This window comes from Barbatula barbatula (assembly GCF_947034865.1).
Source record: "Barbatula barbatula genome assembly, chromosome: 13".
In the NCBI taxonomy this organism is placed as follows: domain Eukaryota; kingdom Metazoa; phylum Chordata; class Actinopteri; order Cypriniformes; family Nemacheilidae; genus Barbatula; species Barbatula barbatula.
In genome coordinates this window covers 19345819-19365824 of record NC_136776.1, presented here as the reverse complement: position 1 = coordinate 19365824, position 20006 = coordinate 19345819, and the positions used below count along the sequence as shown (strand labels likewise).

Sequence of the window (20006 nt, the reverse complement as noted above, 5' to 3'; positions counted from 1 at the left end):
GTAAAAAAAGAAGCGACTAAACTGATTCAGTCGTAATGTTAGTAAAAAGTATGGAGAGTTTTTTGTGAGAAATTGTTCCCCCTCACCCTCAAATTGTTACAAATCTGTATACGATCGTTTGTTCTAATATTTGGATATTTTATTCATTTAAAAAAATATTGAATCATTGAGGCTCTTAAAGTGACAGTGACCCACCCAAAATGATTGTAATTCTTTCTTCATTTACTCACCCTCGAGTTGTTCTAAATCTGTATAAATTATTTTTTTCCTGAAGAACTAAGAGAAAAATATTCTGAAGAATGTAGGAGAGCAAACAGTTCTGGGTCACCATTGACTACCATTGTCATTTTTCCTACTGTGGAAGTCAATAGTGGCCGAGAACTATGTGGTTGCAAACGTTCTTCCAATATGGTTTTCTGTGTTCGTCAGAACAAAGAAATGTATAAAGATTTGGAAACAAATGAAATATGATGGAATTTTTATTTTGGGTGAACTGTCTCTTTAAGAGCCACAATGACGCAGTATTTAAAAAAAATGTATAATAATAATAATAATACAATAATTATATTAGTCAAAAATGTCTTTATTTTGTGTTTCTTTCATGTTTTTTTGTTCGATGAAAAACAATTTATTGCCTTGTTCTTTTATTTATTAGGTGTGACTTCTAGACCAAAAAAGAAACAAAAATAGACAAATCTGACTAATATAACTGTTTACTGGCCTCTTAAAGATATTGAATAATATTGTTATTGTGAATTTTAAATTTTTCGTACCGTGTGGTGAAAATGTAAATATTGTGACAACCCTTGTTTTTAATTTGCTGATGTCTGTTGGAGCGTCTAGGGACTCACCGTTTTCGGGCTGGTCCTTGATGTCACCTTCACTGGGCTGGTTCGGACTGTCAGACTGCCCTGAATCTGTAGAAAGAGAGAGAGACAGAGTGAACTGTGAGACTTTGGTTTCATTTCTGAAAAAAAACACAAACGTGCAGCTTTTGTGGCATTTCTATGGCCAGCATTCACCAAGCTCAGGACGCAGATGACAAACTTCAAGCGAATCATCTGCCGGCCGGCCTGCTGACAGTGCAGTCTGGCTGTAGGCATGCAGGTGAAACCCTACTCTGCCGCGCGTACGCAAGAAGGTTCGATAAGGGATGACTTTCCAAGCTGACTGCTGCGACAGCCAGACACACAGATCAGAATAGTGCAAACATCATATAAACAAACCAAAGGCAACTTTTCTTTATCTAGTCATTTGACTGAATATTAATATTTCCTATTAAGATGCAAAAGGAAGTCCTTTTGGCACATGGTTTGGCAAGTCAAACCAGCAGTGAGGTTCGGGTTGTGAATTCACACAGAGTGTGCTATTTGCAGCCGAGGCACTTATGGAAATAGGTCTGGAGAGAAAGCCATCGGACATGGGCGCACTGCATAAAAAAGCCCTATAAATTTGATGGGCCCAGATTTCTCCCAAGAAGTGCTCTTTAACTGTGCCATTAGCCATGATAGCCATGATTCTCACCCAGACCTTCAGGGGGAAACTTTCGTAAAATTCACTTCGGACCAGACGCCGTCGCTTGAACTCCTTTACTACGGCTAAAAAGAGCCAAAAATTATACTCTTTAAGATGATTTAGATGCTGGGGTGAGTATTGATTTCCCACTGCAGATAAAACAGTTGGGAGAAATATTACTTACATCCACTCGAAAACAAAAAAGCAAGGAAGTGCAGCACGAAACAAATCGGGCTGGTGAGGTTTTGATCAGAAACTGATTTGTGCCGTCCACCATAATAGAAACGAAAAAAAATAACCAAAGACCCAAAAATGGAAAGTATAACGAACAAAAGCGCACCCCACACCAAAAACCTGAAGCAAAGTTTGGCCAACCCCTTCATCTGCTCCTAGACAAAGTAAACAATTTAGGACCTTGTTTGCATTCAGCTCAGCATTGCCGTCTGCATCAACAGTTTAAAACAAAAGCAATCTGAAGAGTGGGCCGAAACATGCATGCCCCCCCCGGCAACAGCCCAGAGATATGTGAAAGCACGACGAGGGGGCCGAGACCGGGCGCTGGGTGGGTGTGCGTGCGCCGAGACTTTCACACACTCTCCCAGTTGCCCTCTACAGACCGAGTGCTCTCCCACACATCGCCCATTGCTAATTAAATATGCAAATGAGGCGTGAGACCCAGACTCTGTGTGTCACATCTGCATTTACCCCCTGTTGAGGGCCCTCGGAGAACAAAAAAATCCCCTCCCGTCTGAAATAAACAACACAAAAAAGACACTAAACAACAAACAACTAAATACCGTGCACAAACAGGGCTATTCACGGGGCCTAAATCCTCTATACAAGTGCATAACAAGCCACTCTTTGGGCTCCGCTCTGAAAGACAAGGCCGGGGTAGTCTCAGCCTATCTGTAATTTTGTTCTCACACCATCAAAAAGACAAGAACGCCGGCTGGGCGTGGGTGAATGAAAGAAACCCGGAGTGACTAAGTAAAAGTGTTATTCCGCCTCGATTGGACAACAGAATTCATTATTGAACAATCGACTGCAACGCATATGCTCGCATGTGATGGACATTCCTCGCCGCTGAGGTAATAAAAGGGCTTCATGAGGATCTTCTAGTGCTGTTAAGTAACTTATAACAAGGTTGAACTAATTAAAACTACAATCCATAACTTGCCTCTCTAGCGCCATCTCTGTTTGAAACATAGCATTGCAGGTAACTGTACGTACTTATATTTATTAGTCGAGTGGTGTTAAAATAAAGTAACCTTAAATTTGTAGAAACTAAATAGTTAATATAATACTATTTATTATATAATAATTTTTACAATAGTATAAACTAAATATTGATTATTTGTAACTAAACTAAATGAATTACAAAAACAATACAAATTAATTACAGTGATAAAACTATTTAACATAGTACATAACATTTAATATAATTATATTCATTATTATAATCTATTTATATGTTAATTTATTATCTTGCTCAATAACAAATGTTTGTTTATTAAAAAATTTTAAAAGCAATAAATAACAGAGACGGGTTTCTTCTACATACTACAGCCACCTGAAAACTTCTATGTAGGATGTAAAACAAGCGTAACAAGCTTTCACCGAGCACTGCCGGATCGCACACACACCGTTAGGAACGGATGTAATGTCATGGCACTCTGTGAATTAGTCGGTGAGGTGATTACCTAATTAGATCATTAGGACCGGCTTGCTGCGGCAGGCAGGTTGGGTTCGAGTGTTATACCCCCTGGCCTGCCTCCCCCTCTCTCTCATCTCCCTCTCCAACTCTTCCTCTCCCAGGCCTTGCTTTCGGGGGGGGGGGGGGCGCACAAACACCGCCTGGTCTGTTTCATTATGCATGCGCTAAACCATCTGTACTTCTCGCAGGTCCTCCGTCCCAACCCACTGCCTTCTCACCAAGTGCTTTGCTGTAATCCAATTGTGTGTTAAAACCCGGCTTTCAAAAGGCCTTTTACACAGTGGGCTCAGGAACACGAAGCCCCATAAAAGGAGGCAGAAACTTAATTTAGAAATACAAACGGGCCTTTCTGGAGTATCAATAGAAGGTGAAGCTCCAGGGATTGGCGCATTGTTTCCACAAGTATCGTCCCGCAGATTTCTTTCCTCTTTAACTTTTTTTACGGTCGACGGATGGGATGGTGGGAGTTGGGAAGCCAGAAGGTTTATTACGGAATTCCTGTGCAGTCACACTTGAAGCCGGACTACACGAGGAACTCCGGACGGAAAGTGTTTTAGCGGGAACAATCGCTACGGAGAGCATAATTTGGCTGTGATGCACATACAACAGACGTAAAAAGATTTGATATTTTCTGTGGTGAGTCACAAGGCAGATGGGGAACATGTTGATGAACCTGACATTGAGAATGACGTGCAAAACACTGACAATTTGACAGTTCACAAAAATTAAATCTGTCAATTCAAAACCAGATATTTTTCTGCGGAACACAAAATAATATATTTTGAAAATTGTCTTTGCGGTTTTGTGTCCATAGAAGTCAATGGGAGCAAATGTTGTTTTCTTAGCAATGTTCTTCAAAATATATTTTGTGGTCTGGAAAAGAAAGGCATTGTTTGTTACCATATACACACTCATAATCAGGACTGTTTCTTATTCTTCTAAGTGGGAGGATTGTACAGAACGTTTGTTTCCGTTAGGCCGCTGCCGTGTGCGATGTTTGAGTAACCCTGACCTCTCCCCTCTTCACTTTTACGTCACACCGTATTTAATGAGAGGCAGTGTTTAGACAGGACCCTTCTGCTTCTCCTCTATACATCAGCCTGTTGCCCGGGCCTGCGCTGTTTTTCTTCTCTCGTGGAGTGTCGCTTGTTTACACTGCTGTTTTCGGAGGATCGAGAAGCGAGACGGGTGGGATAGTGTTACGGCCTGTGTATACTGATCCTGTCTGGATTTTGAATAGTAATACGGGTGTGTTTTCTGTTCTTCTGTTTTGTTTCATCGCCTCTGTCTGAGAAATACAGAAGGCGCACCAAGTTAGGGAGCACCGGGAGCCAATCTGGGTTCTCTGCGAGTCTCACATGTGCTCATGGACAAGAAAGGGGCGTGCAAAAACGAGCAGAATCCGCTTTGTGGTCAACCAGCGATGACATTATGGGATCGCTGCGGTACAGTAAACCAACAAGTGCAATCTTGCAAAAAGCAATAAAACACGACAAGAGTCTCAACTGTTCTTTTGTTGGTGCGACTCAAGCTATTCCCTTCTGCGAGCACACAGCTGGGCACCAGTTGAAGATCGGCAGCCTTAAGGAAAGCCACGTCTTCTTACTTGAACTTGTAAATCAGCCCTTGTTCGGGGTGCTGTAAGAGAAGCTGTCCGCACTGCCGAGTTACCGTTACCAGGAGACAAAAGCGGGACATTCCTGAGTCCAAGTCCCCCCTGGACTGGCGGGGACATGGAAACAAGATATCATTATTAGTTAAGACCGGATAAGTGGGGTGTAATGTGAAGCCAGTACAGAAAGTTAAAAAAGCAGTCCGATAAAAATGTATGAATATAACACAAAACTACAGAGACATTTCTCAAAATATCATCTTTTGGATTCTGTCGATGAAAAGGCAAGTGCCATAAAGACATCCAACTATATAAGATGTACAGAGTACAATATGATGTTGTGTATATTGACAAAAATATCACTTGTACAAAATAAAACGTATTGGACTCCTTAACAAGACTGTTACAGAGAGACAAAAGTACACTATCCAGAATCTATTCCTTAATGCCTCCAGCTTCTCTTTGGGAAAAGTGCCCCTTTCCCGGCCTGTAGGCTAACCCTCCTTCGTTCTTATTCTTCTTGACTGTAACTCAGTTAAAGCTTTTCGACTCCAATCTATGAACTGCAGTTTCTAGGAAAAGGCAGGAAAGGCAAGCAGAGGAGGAGGAGGAAGAAAAAAACTCTTGGCCTTTTCCCAGGATGGGAGAGAGAGAATCCGAATCCCAGAATTCCCCTGAGATATGGTGAAATATACAGCCCTGGGGCCACTTTCAATTTACTCTCTCTAGTTCTCTTTAACTCTCTCTCTCTCTCTCTCTCTCTCTAAATAGCAGGGCTGTGAGAGAGAAGTTGAAGCTGTCAGGGATCTAATGTGTACTGCGACCTCCTGTAGCCCTGATGTGGAGAAACAGAAAGACAGAGTGGGTCAAGTGTCTGTGCGAGCATGGATTCCTCAAAGGGAGTATGAGAGGCGGAATATATGCGCAAAACTTTTTTTACTGTAAAAAGATCACGAGAATATAGTTGAAAATGCTGAAATAAACTGAACAGCACGGAAACAAAGGCTGTGCACGCATTGTCAGAAGTGTTGTTACCAAATGATCGTACGTCCAAATCAAATGATTGAAAAAGCAGCGATGCCTACTTCCACGAGCACATCCTGTCTTTGTCTCCAGCATGTCTTTCCATTTCCTGTACAGTACGGCACAGGTAGAAACTACTAGTCTATCCAAAAATACACACGAAAAGACAAAACATAAAAAGAACCAGGCTCTCCGTGTTGCCCCTGAGATCCAGGAGAGAAACACAATAGGTACTGCTGGCATTGCCTCAGAGCCCATGTGTGTTGTTTGACCTCTGTCAGGCCCGATTTCCTCCCGAAGCGAGGAGTTGTGTCTGAGGATGCCGTTTTGAACGTGAAAAAAGTTGTCAGTTTGATTGTCGTTTGTCAGAGATCTAATCTCGCTGAGTACCGTGAGATCCTGTCTTTGTGTCTAGGGCAGCAGAAGCAAAGGGAAATGGAGTCTGTGTGCATGTGTAATTCATCGCTCGCCCAGAGTCCAGCTGACAGGCTCCAGCTGCAGATGGAAAGGAGACATGCGATGTGCGTGGTGGGTGTCCGTGTGCTGTCAGGATGGTGGACACACCTGTCTCCACAACACCCTCCCGCCTGTAGCCAGGTAGTCTGTCTCCGGCTGACACGGAGGTGTCATTGCTTGCTATAGTCATCATGCTGACAGTGGGGTGAAAGGAGAGAAGGTGTCTGGGATTTTTTTCCAGGACTCCAGCGTTCCTGACTGTACAATGATTTTCAACCTCCGCTTTTAAAGGCTAAATGAACGCATGTTTAATTTGATGGGAATGAAAACTAGACTAAAAACCAAGAGGTGATAGTTCAACCATGAATACAAATTCTGACATCATTTATTCACCCTCAAGTTGTCGAAAACCGGTACTTGACTCTTTCTTATGTGCACACAAAAGAAAACATTATGAGAAATGCCTCTGTGGTTTTGTGTCTATACAATGGAAGTCAATGAAGGCCAATGTTGTTTGGTGACAAACATTCTTTAAACAGATTTGGAATGACACGGGGGTGAAAAAAATGATACTAGATTATGGGTGAACTATCCCTTTAACACAAAATTTCGACAGCCTTGTTTTCATTGTCAAATTAAACATGGCACCCACTAAGGTCCATTGGCTCTCTCAATACAAATCTTTTGTATTTCTTAGGAACGAAACTGTCAACTTTACACGTAAACATAATATTAATGCTCCGTTGCATTTACGTAAACAATTCCACCGCGCATAAATAAACGGTGGGTAACATTTGCGCCTTTCGTGTGTGCTTGGCTAGCCACACAGAACTGTAACACTGTGGGCAGGGAGGCCGTGTCTCTGACCCCCCTTTTTCCTTCTCCCTCAGAATGAGTGAAAATAGAAGTCTCCATGATCTTGGCAGTGGGACGTTCGGGAAAAAAAAGATGGGGTGATTCAATTTGGCAGCCAACTTTTTCACTCCCTCTCGTTGTCTAACTCTCTCCCATTTCTCTGTCTCTCTCTATTTGCTCGCTCTCTTACTTGGAGAGCGGCTGGCTGTGGCCCGTGTTTGGAACGGACTGGAAGACACTTGCCAAGGCTGGAGCGCACACTTCCCCTGCGTCGCATTTTTCTCAAGCCGCATCTCGCCGTGGAAAACCCCCCTGCGGCCTGGGCACTGGAAACGGAGGCCACCCACCACACCACAAAATGTCAAATCACTCACATTGAATATAAAAAATATGTGGTCTGAACTAATATGTGGTCATGTTGGAAATAGGCTTGAGGATGAAAAAATATATATATATATAAAGGTAATACGGATTCAAAAACAAAAAAGTTACTAAAAAACGTAACATAGAACATAAAAAAAGGTTAAAAGTACATTTAAAAAACGTAAATTTGCAGTGTTATATCAGTTATAATTTATTTGTCGAGGATAAGTGGTGTATAAAAACCTACTCCCAAGAAATACATTCCTCATCGATTTTACATTTTATATTGATTAGTTTTAATTCATCCCACGAATGAAAATGATCAAAACTAATCTCAAAATGTAGCTGGTCGATGCAACAGACTCCGTTGCACTTTCTAAATCTCATGCAAATCACAACTGCCCATAATTCACATGGATCGCATACAGTAAATGTTACATAAACAATTCCGCCCAGCCTATCGAAGTAGACGCAAGCACTATACTGTCAAGAGTCAAGACCTACAAAGTGCATTCATTTTTATTTATGCCGTGCAATTGAGCCGTGAATTAAAATTCAAAACCGATCACATCGAGCGGCTGGGGAAGAGAAAGCTTTTGAACAAATGCTCGGTTGCGAATGGTGGCTTGGTCCAAGTCCCTGGCGTACACCCGAGAGCGTTAACGGCATTATGAGAGATGCCAGCCAAAAGCTCTAGGTTGTCATTGCAACCCTCACAGGCCCTTTAGCTAGTAGTAAAATTGCTAGAAGAACAGAAAGGGTGTGAAACACAGATAGACGTTTGCGTTCGAGCTTGCTGTCATGTTAAAACGTGAAAAAACATTGTGTGTCTCCGATGTGAGGACAAGAAACGGTTACTGAATCCAGCTCGCATCAAGACAGACGGCGATCGAGACCTTGCGACTTGACGTAGGATGCTGGATTTCATTTTCACCCTACCCGTGGAAATGCTATCACGATTTGCTCCCACACTATCGCTCCTCCATTTTGTGCCAGTCTGCCACCAATTTAAGATGGCCGCTTCTCGGGCAAAAAACAATCGGGCCTGTCAGGTGAGGAAAACGTCTTGTTTGGCACATATCTACTTCAGACTATTTAAACACAATAGTCCTAATGATTAAAAACGCAATCGCCGGCATTAAACAAAAGGCTTCATTTTGGGACAAAAACGCGTTCTCTTGCCAAATACCCAACTCGTTCTCGCTTATCGCGCCCGTCCTTTTTTTCTCCGCCATGCAAGCTTATCCCAACCATAGCTGCTAAATCGTCCTGCCAGGCACAGCGATGCTGAGAATCATGTTAGCTGCTCCCATTGTTGGATGACACAGGAGACGGTGATGCCAAGAAGTTTACTGCCAAGTTCAGCAACATCGTGATTTGAAAAAAGGAGGGAAAAAAGACAAAAGTCCCGTCCCACACACACGGGTGCATATCTACACTGCTATTGAGGGATTCATCAATAACGAATCCATGCAGATGTTCCCATTTACCTCTAATATACCCTCCCTCTTTTTAATACTTTCACCCTGGCAGCCATCTTAAAAGCTCTGGCAACCATTTTAAAAGTACCCTCTTCTTATTTGAGCGCCTGCCATCCCCCCCATGCCACCCTTTTTTTTAACAATGGGCTACTCAGGATTTAGCAACCGTGGCGACCAAATCCACAAATTGGCATTTTGACACAAAAAAAGTAGAATTTAAGTAAAGATACAAAACGTGAAACAATGGAAATCATGTAGCTATTCTTCCATTTACATTGATGTTGAATGTAGTTTGTAATAATTTTCATATTTTGCTACCTTATGTCCATTTTTTATGATTTTGTGTGTTGAAAAACGTGTGTATATATTATACATAATTAATAAATTATATTTAATATAATTAAATACATAATTATTACTATATAAACCTCTAAAATTATTATATTATTTTTTATTCATTTTTAATTAATTAATTATTGTATATATAGAATACATTCCTATTGACATTATGATACATTTTGACATACGCATATATTTATGGATATACATATTCTATCATAAAACAATATACAAATAATAAATACAGTAGTAATATATATATATATTTTAATAGATATACTTTTATTTATTAATATAAAAATTTTGCATCAATGTAGAGTTTAGGACCCTAAAACTAACAAGGCTTTGTTACCAAATCTTTATCAAAATATGTTGAAGACATCATCTCCAAACTGTGCCAAAGGCAGGATGAAGTGACACACTAGGAATTTTCCACAGTTCGCATTACAAGTCACCGCTGGGCCGTAAATATTTGTCCGGCTGTGCTCTTCAGAAGCCATAACACACATCTCAAAACACGCTGTATATAAAGCTATATAAAGTCTCACATTATCCCCTGTGTTTTACAGCCAGGGAACAACCACATATCTACTGCAGCGGTGTATGCACGTGCATGTATGATAGTCGTGTACGTGTCTGCGTGGATTTAGACCCAGAGACCCTAGCCTTGTTCATATTACCCTTCAGATGCTCGAGGAATCGTTCGGCCATAGTGCTTCCAACGGCGGCGGCGGATCAATTAAGAGAAGCGTGATTAACATTACCGGAGAGCGGAATAATGGACATGGGAGCAAAGTGGATTAGAAGGAGGAACTTTGACGTGCGGCAATGAAGGACGCCATCAGAGGCAGCATGATATAAGCGAGAGCGAAATAGTTTGGAGATCCAATTGATGAATTGCTGTATTGATTCAGTTCTGCCTCACTTACCATAATTATAACTCCGTAATGGATAGCATCACTGCCGCTGCTTTTATATTTGTGTTATTCTTTATTTTTCTATTTGTTCAAAACCATGCATCTCATCTAAAAGGTGACCTAAAAACCTGAAACATGTATATTTTTATTCAACTGTCGTGCCGACATTGTGTTACTTTGTTTTAAATAACAGCACAGGACATCTCACTCCACCCTCCCCAATGCCCAATCCTCCAGTCCGAACGCAGATCTACCTACATGCCTTCATGGCACTTTTGTGTCGTGACCCTCGGCGGCACGCTGCCTCTCAGGGTCGCTCTGATCTGACGAAGAATGCCGGCGTGGGGAGCCGGTGTCAGTCGTTTATAGACACAAAGTGCCGACTCATAGCAGGAGAGTGGAGACTGCCTCTCCCCCTCGCTCTCTCTACATCTCAGTCATTGATAACTAGAAAATGTTACCAGAGAGAAGTTCCTCAGAGCCAGACAATGGGCTTCTTGTATTGTTGCAACCCCCTGGGTCGAGCGAGAGAAGAGAGCGAGACAGAGAGAGCGAGTGTTCCTTCAGAAGGCTCGGTTACATACTGACTCAACCCTTTATAGTGGTATCGTGTACAGAATGCTTTTTGTAGTCTTTGTTTATTTTCTACAAAATTGATAGAATTTAAAGTAGTAAAGCACAAAAGTACAAAACAAGTAGACACAATTTTTATATTTATTTAGCTTTAGCCTAAAGTTTTTCCCCAAAAACTATATATGTCTGAAAATAAAAGTTTAAATAAAGTTACATATCGTCACTGTCCTCATGAAACCTGTGATATCCAAATTTGCGTTATTTCAGGAAATGGAAAAAACACTGTACCTTTTAATTGATTCAACACTGTGTTGACAAAGTTAACAAGGTTATATATTTGCAAAACCTAGTTACAAATGTAAAGGGTGACTAATAAAAATGATGACAAAAAGAACACTCACAAAATATAGAGATACAAGGTTTCAGAAGGATGGCAGCGATATGATGTTAATAGTGATAAATATGAATAAATAAAATAAAATGTAAAAAAGTACTTTTTTTGAATTAAACAGATCTCATTATTTACTTTCAAATCAAATGGAAACATTACTTTCAACACAATTGAAAGTTTTCAAATATAAAATTGCTTTTGGTTTAATAAAAAAAGAAAATAAAGAAAGAAACACACTAACAAAAATGGAAATCTGTCTGTTAGAAACAATGTCACTATGTCACAGGGATTAGTTCAGGGGGCTGGTGTTGGGGCAGAAGGAGAGCCAGCGTGTAGTAGGGTGGTGTGGAGAGATCGATGGGGCCCGTAAGGGACTGCCGTCTCTCAGGTTACTGTGCTAGTTGCCCACGAGCCCGTCTGGAGCTCTGCCCTGACCACACACACTTCCCAACGGTTTGCATCACGCCGCACTTGGTCCCTCCTGTTCTACATTTTACTGTGTTAACATGCAGACCGAACCTAAAAGACATGCTCGATACATCAAACGTATTCATAAAAATCTAATCCATTAGCTTCAATGCTAAACTGCATAATTAATAGCGTTAAACCCGACATGCAGTAATGTTTCAGTAGTAAGTGTAATTGGATTGTAAACGTCATGGCGTCTGAATGGACTTGCAGATCTACAAATGTGTGTGTATTGGCTAGCTACGCTTGTTGAGCTGTGGACAATGTCAGCCCAGCCCATCGACCGACGTATCGATCGCTGCTTGGGGAAATTGAGACAGAATTTGCAGCTAGGATTTCTGGCCAATGTTGGCTCTCCACACTGCTTTTTCTTCTCCCTCGATGGATTTTTTCACTCTTAGGATGAAACTTCTGGGACTCCCTTTCTTTTAACAGGGAAACAGTCTTTTGGTTGTTGTTTTGAGATATCTGATTCACAGATATGTGATCGTTGACTGGAGTGTCATTTGGTAACATTTCTGCATGAATGTTTTAACAAAAAAAATTATGTTTGCAGGTTAGAGGAATGTGTTGAGCCAAAACGGAGATGTTTTGGGAGTGTATTATGCTATTGCCTTACTTCAGGCAATGCATAATGGAAATTCATCATAATTAGAACGAGAACAAGTTAAGTGTGTTCACACCTGTTGGGAATCCAGAAGCCAATGCAACACCAGTAAGCAAAGAGGTAATGAAACTTAAAGTTATAAAACTAAATAAAACCGGACCAAAATAAATAAATACGCACTCGTGTAAGCAGTGCCCCCAACCTCCACATGCCGCTTTTAGACCTGTCAAATACTGAATTCAAATAGCTGAATTCATGACTGGATCCCACTTCAGAGCCCTGTCACCGTATGGATTACACTCCAAGGAAACGGGTTGCGACATCGCAAAAGCAACATCTCAATGTCAGATTTGTATACGATCTTTCTCTCTCTCTCTGGTCCACTTCACCAGAATATCCTCGGTTGGCCTTTGGACGGTGTCTCTGGAGGGAGGTGATGCATCTGGCTATTTATCACCCAGCACTTCCCGCAGTAATCAATTAGCCTTTCAGTGGGCGTACCTGGCCCCTTCGGCCCGGCGCTACCTGGCACAAACCTGACTTCCTCGAATAGCTGGGACTGAACTTCTCGCTTAAGTCTGTCTCGATTTCTTTACCCTTCCTTCTTTTTCAGTGTTTGGACATTAGACACACCTCGGCTGTAGAAGCGGGTTGGTGCACTGGAGCGACTTCCGGACAATTCTATTAAATGTTACACCGTAAGTATAAAATTTTGTTGCAAAATTCAGAATAATTTCTGAATATTTATGAAAGGTATGGTGAGTGTTAGGGCAAATGATTTTCCCCTTTGGGAGAAAACGGGATAAGGAAAAATTAGTAGAGACCCCAGACAAATCTATGGAACTGAATATCAGAAATATATATATAAAAAATATATTTTGAAGAAATTTGGTCAACATACAACATTGGCCCCCATTGACTTCCTCTATATGAACAAAACAGTTTCTTGAAATATCTCCTTTTGTGTTTTACAAAAGAAGCTATCATATACAGGTTTGGAATGACATGAGGGTGAATTAAAGGTAACAGTTCGCCCAAAAATTTTATTCCATACCAGTCAAGACCACCTTACAAAAAGGGTGCGATTTTAGTCTGGACATTTGCGGCTCTGTATGGTGTCAAAGTGTATCTCAATCTCACTCGTAAACGTATTTTACTCAACCAACTTAAATTAACACTAGGATTTCGTGTGGGAACTGACTGTTCAGTCTGGTTCCGACACTTAGATGTGTACATAATTAAGTCTAAAATTAATTTTACTCCTGTCTTTATTAATCTAAACGAAAATACCTCCTAATCTCATTTCCTTTCGGTATCGATTCGCCGCGTATAATTTCTAAGTGCGTCTCTGTAATTGCGAACGAGCATTTACATAAATCTGTCGGCGCTGACTAAATGTTTGGTGAATAAATGACACAAGAGTGCGCTCATTGATATTCAAGCACAGAAAAACAGAACAAAGGCAGGAGCGGGCAGCGGACCCAGTGTTTGCGGCCCTCGAGTGCCACTCGGAATCACTGGTTCCCAGGGTTGTCAGGGAGCCCATGCCAAGGCTGCGGGCACGGAGGCGGGTGAGGGGAAGGAGGGGGAGCGCAAGGTGGTGCGCTGATCGGGCACAATGATGGCGGAGGGGGTGTCAGCCTTGAGAAAACCCAACAACAAAAGCTCGGAATGACTTATCAAGTCAGGTGATAGCGAACAAAATATACGACGATGACTATAGGCAAAGAAAAAGATCAACCCCACCCCCAAACGCACACCAAAACATTGCACCAAGTCGCACAAAGACTAAGTGTACGAGTGTGTGTTTGGGGGTGGGGATGGTTCGTGAAAGGGGGCACTGTTTACTGTCTGGCCTCCCCCAGCACCGCACAGCCTGTCTCACTTCAAACAAAGCTACTGGCAAGGGAGAGGCAACAGCCCCTGTTTCCAGGGCCACTGGAGTTTCAAAGCAGTGAAAGAGGGCAGCAGTCTGGAGGCTACAGGGCTCAGGCTGGCATACTTGGCTAGCGTTGTGGCCAGGTGGTCTGGGCACATTGGCAAGACACTGGCACGCCGCCCTATGCAGATGGCTCCCGTCGCCGCCTTTTTTTAGGTGTCGATCTCTCTCTCCGTCTTCTTTTCTTTCTTCTAATATGCAAACATGAACATCTAAAGTCCGACATATGCCCTCCATTAAGGACGAATCGCATTGCGAGAAAAAAAAGAAAATTTGATTGTTAAATGAAGGTGCTTATTTAGTACAGCATCGATGGAGACTTTGAGGCCTTTTAAAGGAAGGAGAAACCAGCTGTGCCAGCCTGGCTTTATGCATGTGCCCATGCCTGCTGTGTGCAGTGCCATGCTGGTATACCATCACCATGGCATCCAAAACTCCCCAAGCGTACCCTCTGTTCCGTGAGCTCGCGCGTGACACCACAAAAGAGGGATGCGTGTATCGATTCACTCCGCTTGCATGCGACAAGAACGTTTCGACAGCAAGAATTCTCATGCACAAACCAAAAATATGTATCGAAAAAACGAATTCCCCCTGCTGTTGTGTTCCAGGTTTATAGGGGCCTGAAATCAGGTTCTGTGGTTGTGTGAAACGCTCCCAGAACATATGGAGGAGGATTCGCCAAGCCCCGCTTCACAGCTGTCTGCACCCAGAGAAGACATACCCTCCCTTTCCGTGCTCCATTGATGTACACGCACACACCAAAGGCCTTCGTAAATACAAATCGTAAAAATCGAGAAAATATGACTTCGTGATTGCGATAAAAACATTCCGGGTAATCTTTGGACTGCACGTTTAGACATTTGATTTACATGCAAGGGGCTGGAACAACATGATGGTAAATAAAAAACAGACTATTGGATAAAATGGATACTGCAATGACCAGTACTTTACCACTTACATATGCAGGAAATGTTCACCCAAAAATAAAAGTTCTGTCATCATTTATTCACCCTCATGTTGTTCAAACCTGTATGTGACTCTTTCTTGAGTGAACGCGAAAAAATATTTTGAGAAATGTCACAGTGGTTTTGTGTCTATACAGTGGAAGACAATGGGGAGCAATTTTGTTTGCTCACCAGCTTTCTTCATATCTTCTTTTGTGTTTGTGTAAACTCAGGCAGGTTTGAAATGAAAATGTTATACAAAAAGTCCACAGGGTGAGCAAATGACTTTATTTTACTGGCGCTTTAAATTGTCAGTAAACGTTTAAAGAAAGTGCTCAAAAGAACCAATCCAAAAACCACACAAAAGTGTTTAAGTAAGGATTAAATTTTTTAAAAAGCATTTATTCTATCTTGGCAGACAAAGTTAAAAACAGTTACGCATATTGCACACCGACGCATTGCAGTTGACAAGCCGCATCAGGGTGTGATAAATAAACACACTGAAAATGTTCATATACTGTGGTGTGAAAAGTTTGTGTATCTATGGTGAAAAAAAGACTTTTCACCATTTTCACTGTATATTTTAGTATGATTAAATGTAGAAATTAGAAACCTATACAAAGACAAATGTAAAAAATGTAATGTTCTTTAATGAAATGTTTACCCTTTACACTCAAAATCAACATAAAATATTGAGCATCAATTGAAATCCGTCTTTCTCACAGCGTCCTCCTGCGGCCCCGTGGTCCTGAGGTATGTACAATACGGCATCATTACCAAATCATTATGTGGTTTTAGCGCTGCCGGTGGAATCATAAGCCCCCCTGCAAGCGTCCCATTTTAATGCTTATTAGCCCCCAAAATGTCCTCCCGGTCCTCTGGCCTGCGTTTACATCGTACACCCCTGACAATAAGACCGCAACTGTGAACGGTACGTGGCCACTTTCCCCATTCCACTGATAAACGTGGCAAACGGGACAAAAAGTCTAGCCATGGGGAAGGCCGGGAGAGACCCTTTAGAGATGTCAAGCGGTTCGCTAAAATCCTCACAGCGCGCCTCTGAACGTCCCAGACATCGCCCTCCACCCCTGGTGAGTGAGGGGCAGGTTAGTCCTTTCAGGCCCGGCTCAATGTTTGGCCATTATCCTTTTGTGGCAGACCCTTCTCCCTGTCTGAGTCTTACAGGCTTTATATTGCTTACAGCAGGCCGGCTTGTAAATGGAGCTAATCTCACACAGACGCTGCCGTACTTGTTTTTGTGTATGTGTGTGTTGTGGAGTTTCAAAGGAGGTCGAGAAGACACGCATGTGGAGACATACAGATGACAGCTCCATCTTCTGTAGTGTGTCAAATGTTTTGTATAACAAGCAGTTGCTCTGAATTCTCAGAAGGCTTTAGGGTAACATTACATTTAGTAAGGGCCATGTCAAAGATTGAAATGATTGTGCAATGAATAGTTGAAATCAAACTTTGTTGCTTGTTTACTCAAAATTAGACACAAGACTAGATTACAGAGGCAGGGTCAAATATTCAAATATGCATCATACATAAAGACTGATGTTTTATACTATTATTGTTTTGCTTGTTCATTATGATTTTTATTTTATGCATGCTTCTAGGAACTATTTGAGATTTCTTACTCTAAATGTATTTTTTCAAGGTAAATAACATCTTTACAAGCCTGTTCGAGAATAAAAATATCATCTTTGATATACTGGCTGCTCATGATTCAAACTTGACTTGCTATTCAACACTCAAACAAAGTTGAATTTCAAAAGCTGTATAAAACATTTCAACAGAGTCAAACCAAACAAACTCACAATAAACGATTGCATGCAAACTAGATTTCACTCCTAAACATCCAATGTGATGAAAGATCCCCAAACAACTAAGATCACAGCGTTCGTCCCGAATAAAGAACAACGGATGTCTTTTTGATATCTGATGCATGCTTGTTCTACCCGTCGCTCTCATATACCGCCGTACCCCCAAATGATTCCCCTCTCCATCTTAAGCACTTTCTCCTCTGATCATTCTATCCGCTAAAATCTGCTAAATATCTCTTCTGATCCACCACAGGCCCCTCGCTCTCCTTCTCTCATTTCTCTTTTTCTTGCTCTCTCTCTCTCTCTCTCTCTCTCTCTCTCTCACATACACACACACACAATTCTCTCCAAGGTTTTGTTTCACACACATCCAAATCATCAGCCTGAAGTTTCGGTGCAATAGACACACAAAAATCATCACGTTCCATAAAAAGTGGAACCACATCAAATGTGATTTTAATCCCGTCTTGATTCGTAGCTGTCCTCTTTACTATTAATAGCAAGCGGGGGGAGGAATATTATGGATTGATTTATTTATTGTGTCATGTATAAAGACTGAGAGGTCTCTCTGCGAAAATTAAAATCAAAATAAAACAGCTATTTTCTGATAACCTATTTTTGAGTGTGTGAATAAAATTCACCATTTGCACTTCAATTACCGGCGTGACCAAAAACAGCGCGTTAAGCTGGCCGTGCAAAACTTGATCCTCTTTAGCTTCTTTGCAATGTCGTTTTTAATCAAGTGTTTGAAAAACACGTAATTCCGTCTTAAGTTTATTACGGAATGAAACGGCTCGAGAGGTTAGCTGAACATGTTAGTCTTTAAAAAACTAAATTCAGCAGCATTTCTTAATACTTAAAATGCTTGCAAGGAACAGCATTCAGGTTTGAAAATTTGATGTTATAAAACAGAATTTATATGTAATCGTTTTTTTCGATTTTAATTGAAATACAAAAGAAAATTGAACTTGAACTTGAAAGCCAGATAAGTTTGAGCACATTCACTTATGTGGAAAAAAAACAATTTAAACACACTTTTTTCTTGAACCAACAAAAAAGTTGTTAGGGAGCTAAAGTGGCTAAAACCCAAATTCTACTAGGTCTCTCTCTCTCTCTCTCTCTCTCTCTCTCTCTCCCACTGTTTTTGTTTAAAAAGAGTGGTTGCATTCCCTTTAACTGTGCAGTCCTCTCCTGACCACAGGCCTCATGAAGCACAGCATTTTATAAACACACGGGGAGCACATCTAATCCTCCAGCCCGCATGAATCAGAGTAGCTCTCTCTCAGTCTCTCCGTTCTCCTCTGCAAACTCCCTTGTTGTCCTCCCTGTATTCCTTCTCCGCGAGCCAGAGCTAAACGAATTAGAGACGAGGGTTTAGGGGTCTGTGGTTTGGCTTAAAAATGAAATAATAAGAGAAACATGACAAAAAACGCATTTTGGGGAAAGCTGAAATACCAAGGTACAACACACTGGCTTCACCCAAAACCAAAGATAAATACATGCTATCACCGTGATTATAGAAAAACGTGCCCCTTGTACCGCGATTCGGGGGGGGTTCCCTGTTACGACAAGCGTGTTCATGTGTTTCTCATTTGTTGCGAAGGGCTTTAATTCCTAACAGCAGTTTTACAGATCGCTCATTATTCAGCTATGTTCCAATAGGGGGGTGGGGGGGATTGGGGCGATAGTAAAAGTCGGCAGAAATAAAGTGGAATGCCGAACGGGCTCTGAGTCCACCGCAAAACTTTCTCCTCAACACTCCCTAATCCCCTGTGACACACGGGAGGTCAAGCGGGAGGAGGTGGATTGTTCATGAGATTTAATTGAGTTCTTGTTTCATTTTGCATTTGAAAAATTATAGAAGAGATCTCAAATATCTTCTATACATCATTACATGGAGAGTGAATGAAAGTCTCCTGCAGTCTCAGATATTTCTCATTAGATAAAGAGCCAGAAATCTCACTAAAATGTCTCCATTAAAGTTTCACAAAAGATCTTAACAATGTCACAAACTGAGCACAGATTTGTCAAGTCTGAAATCAAATACCAATATTATTGAAGATCTCAAACATTTCTCATTGAATTTGCCTAAATCCAGTTTACAAATTCATGTATTTTGTTTCTGATTTTAAGAGAAACATTTGAGAATAAATTCACACTTAAACAAAACGCAACTGAGAAGAATTGTTGAAAACGCTTTACGATATGAGAAATACAGAAAAGGTATAGATGTCTGTAACTTATAGCAAAGTTTAAAATATGGACACATCTCTGACTTTGGAAATCTGAGAGCAATTTGAGACACTATTGAGATCTTGTCTCAAACTTTAGAATGGATTTCTGAGTTAGGACACGTGAGAAAGAAATGCTATTCAAAAGTCTCCATAACATCTCACATTGAATCTCACGTAAAACAAACTATTTTAGTTGCGTGCCGTTCCAAATAAACGTGAGCAGCATACGTAGCTGGCTAAAGCATGTGGTCAATGATAAGGAGACTCGAGGCTGTCTGAGGACCATGATCATTATCGTTGGGAAGAGGCCCAGGGCTTTCGCTCAAGTCATTACCCTGTCTGCCATTTCACAAATAAATCAGCAAATATGCAGCACCTACATCCATATTGGGTCCAGCCCTCCCTCTCATTTGAGCCCAATAATAGCTTTCCACAGTCATTACTCCGGCTCTGCTTAAACTTTTCCCTCAAACTGTTTTTTATTTAAAGTGCACGGAGCTTTCAAGCGGACGAAAAAAATCTATATTACCTCACATACCGCGTTTTTGTCATTTCAGAGAGAACTGCTGCTATAAAAATGCCCCTTTTTGTTCATCATAGTTAATGGGACAACGACTACAACGCCTGCCAAAAGTGCCGTGGTTTCGCCCGCCACTGTTCTGCTATTAGCCGCTGTTATGGGCGGAACTGCAGAATGACAGTAACACAAGCCATCCGCACACACGGGCGGCATGTTCGTGTTCGGGCCG

General features: G+C 41.4%; 1 protein-coding gene across 4 annotated transcripts in view; it reads right to left on the bottom strand.

Moving 5' to 3' along the window:
* Positions 1 to 20006, bottom strand: part of nfia (nuclear factor I/A) — a 97415-nt gene that overhangs the window by 38501 nt on the left and 38908 nt on the right. For all 4 annotated transcript variants that reach the window (XM_079470729.1, XM_079470731.1, XM_079470730.1 and 1 more), the window contains exon 3: positions 852 to 917. In XM_079470729.1, the coding sequence (XP_079326855.1) occupies positions 852 to 917 (66 nt within the window). The remainder of the gene's footprint in view (positions 1 to 851; positions 918 to 20006) is intronic.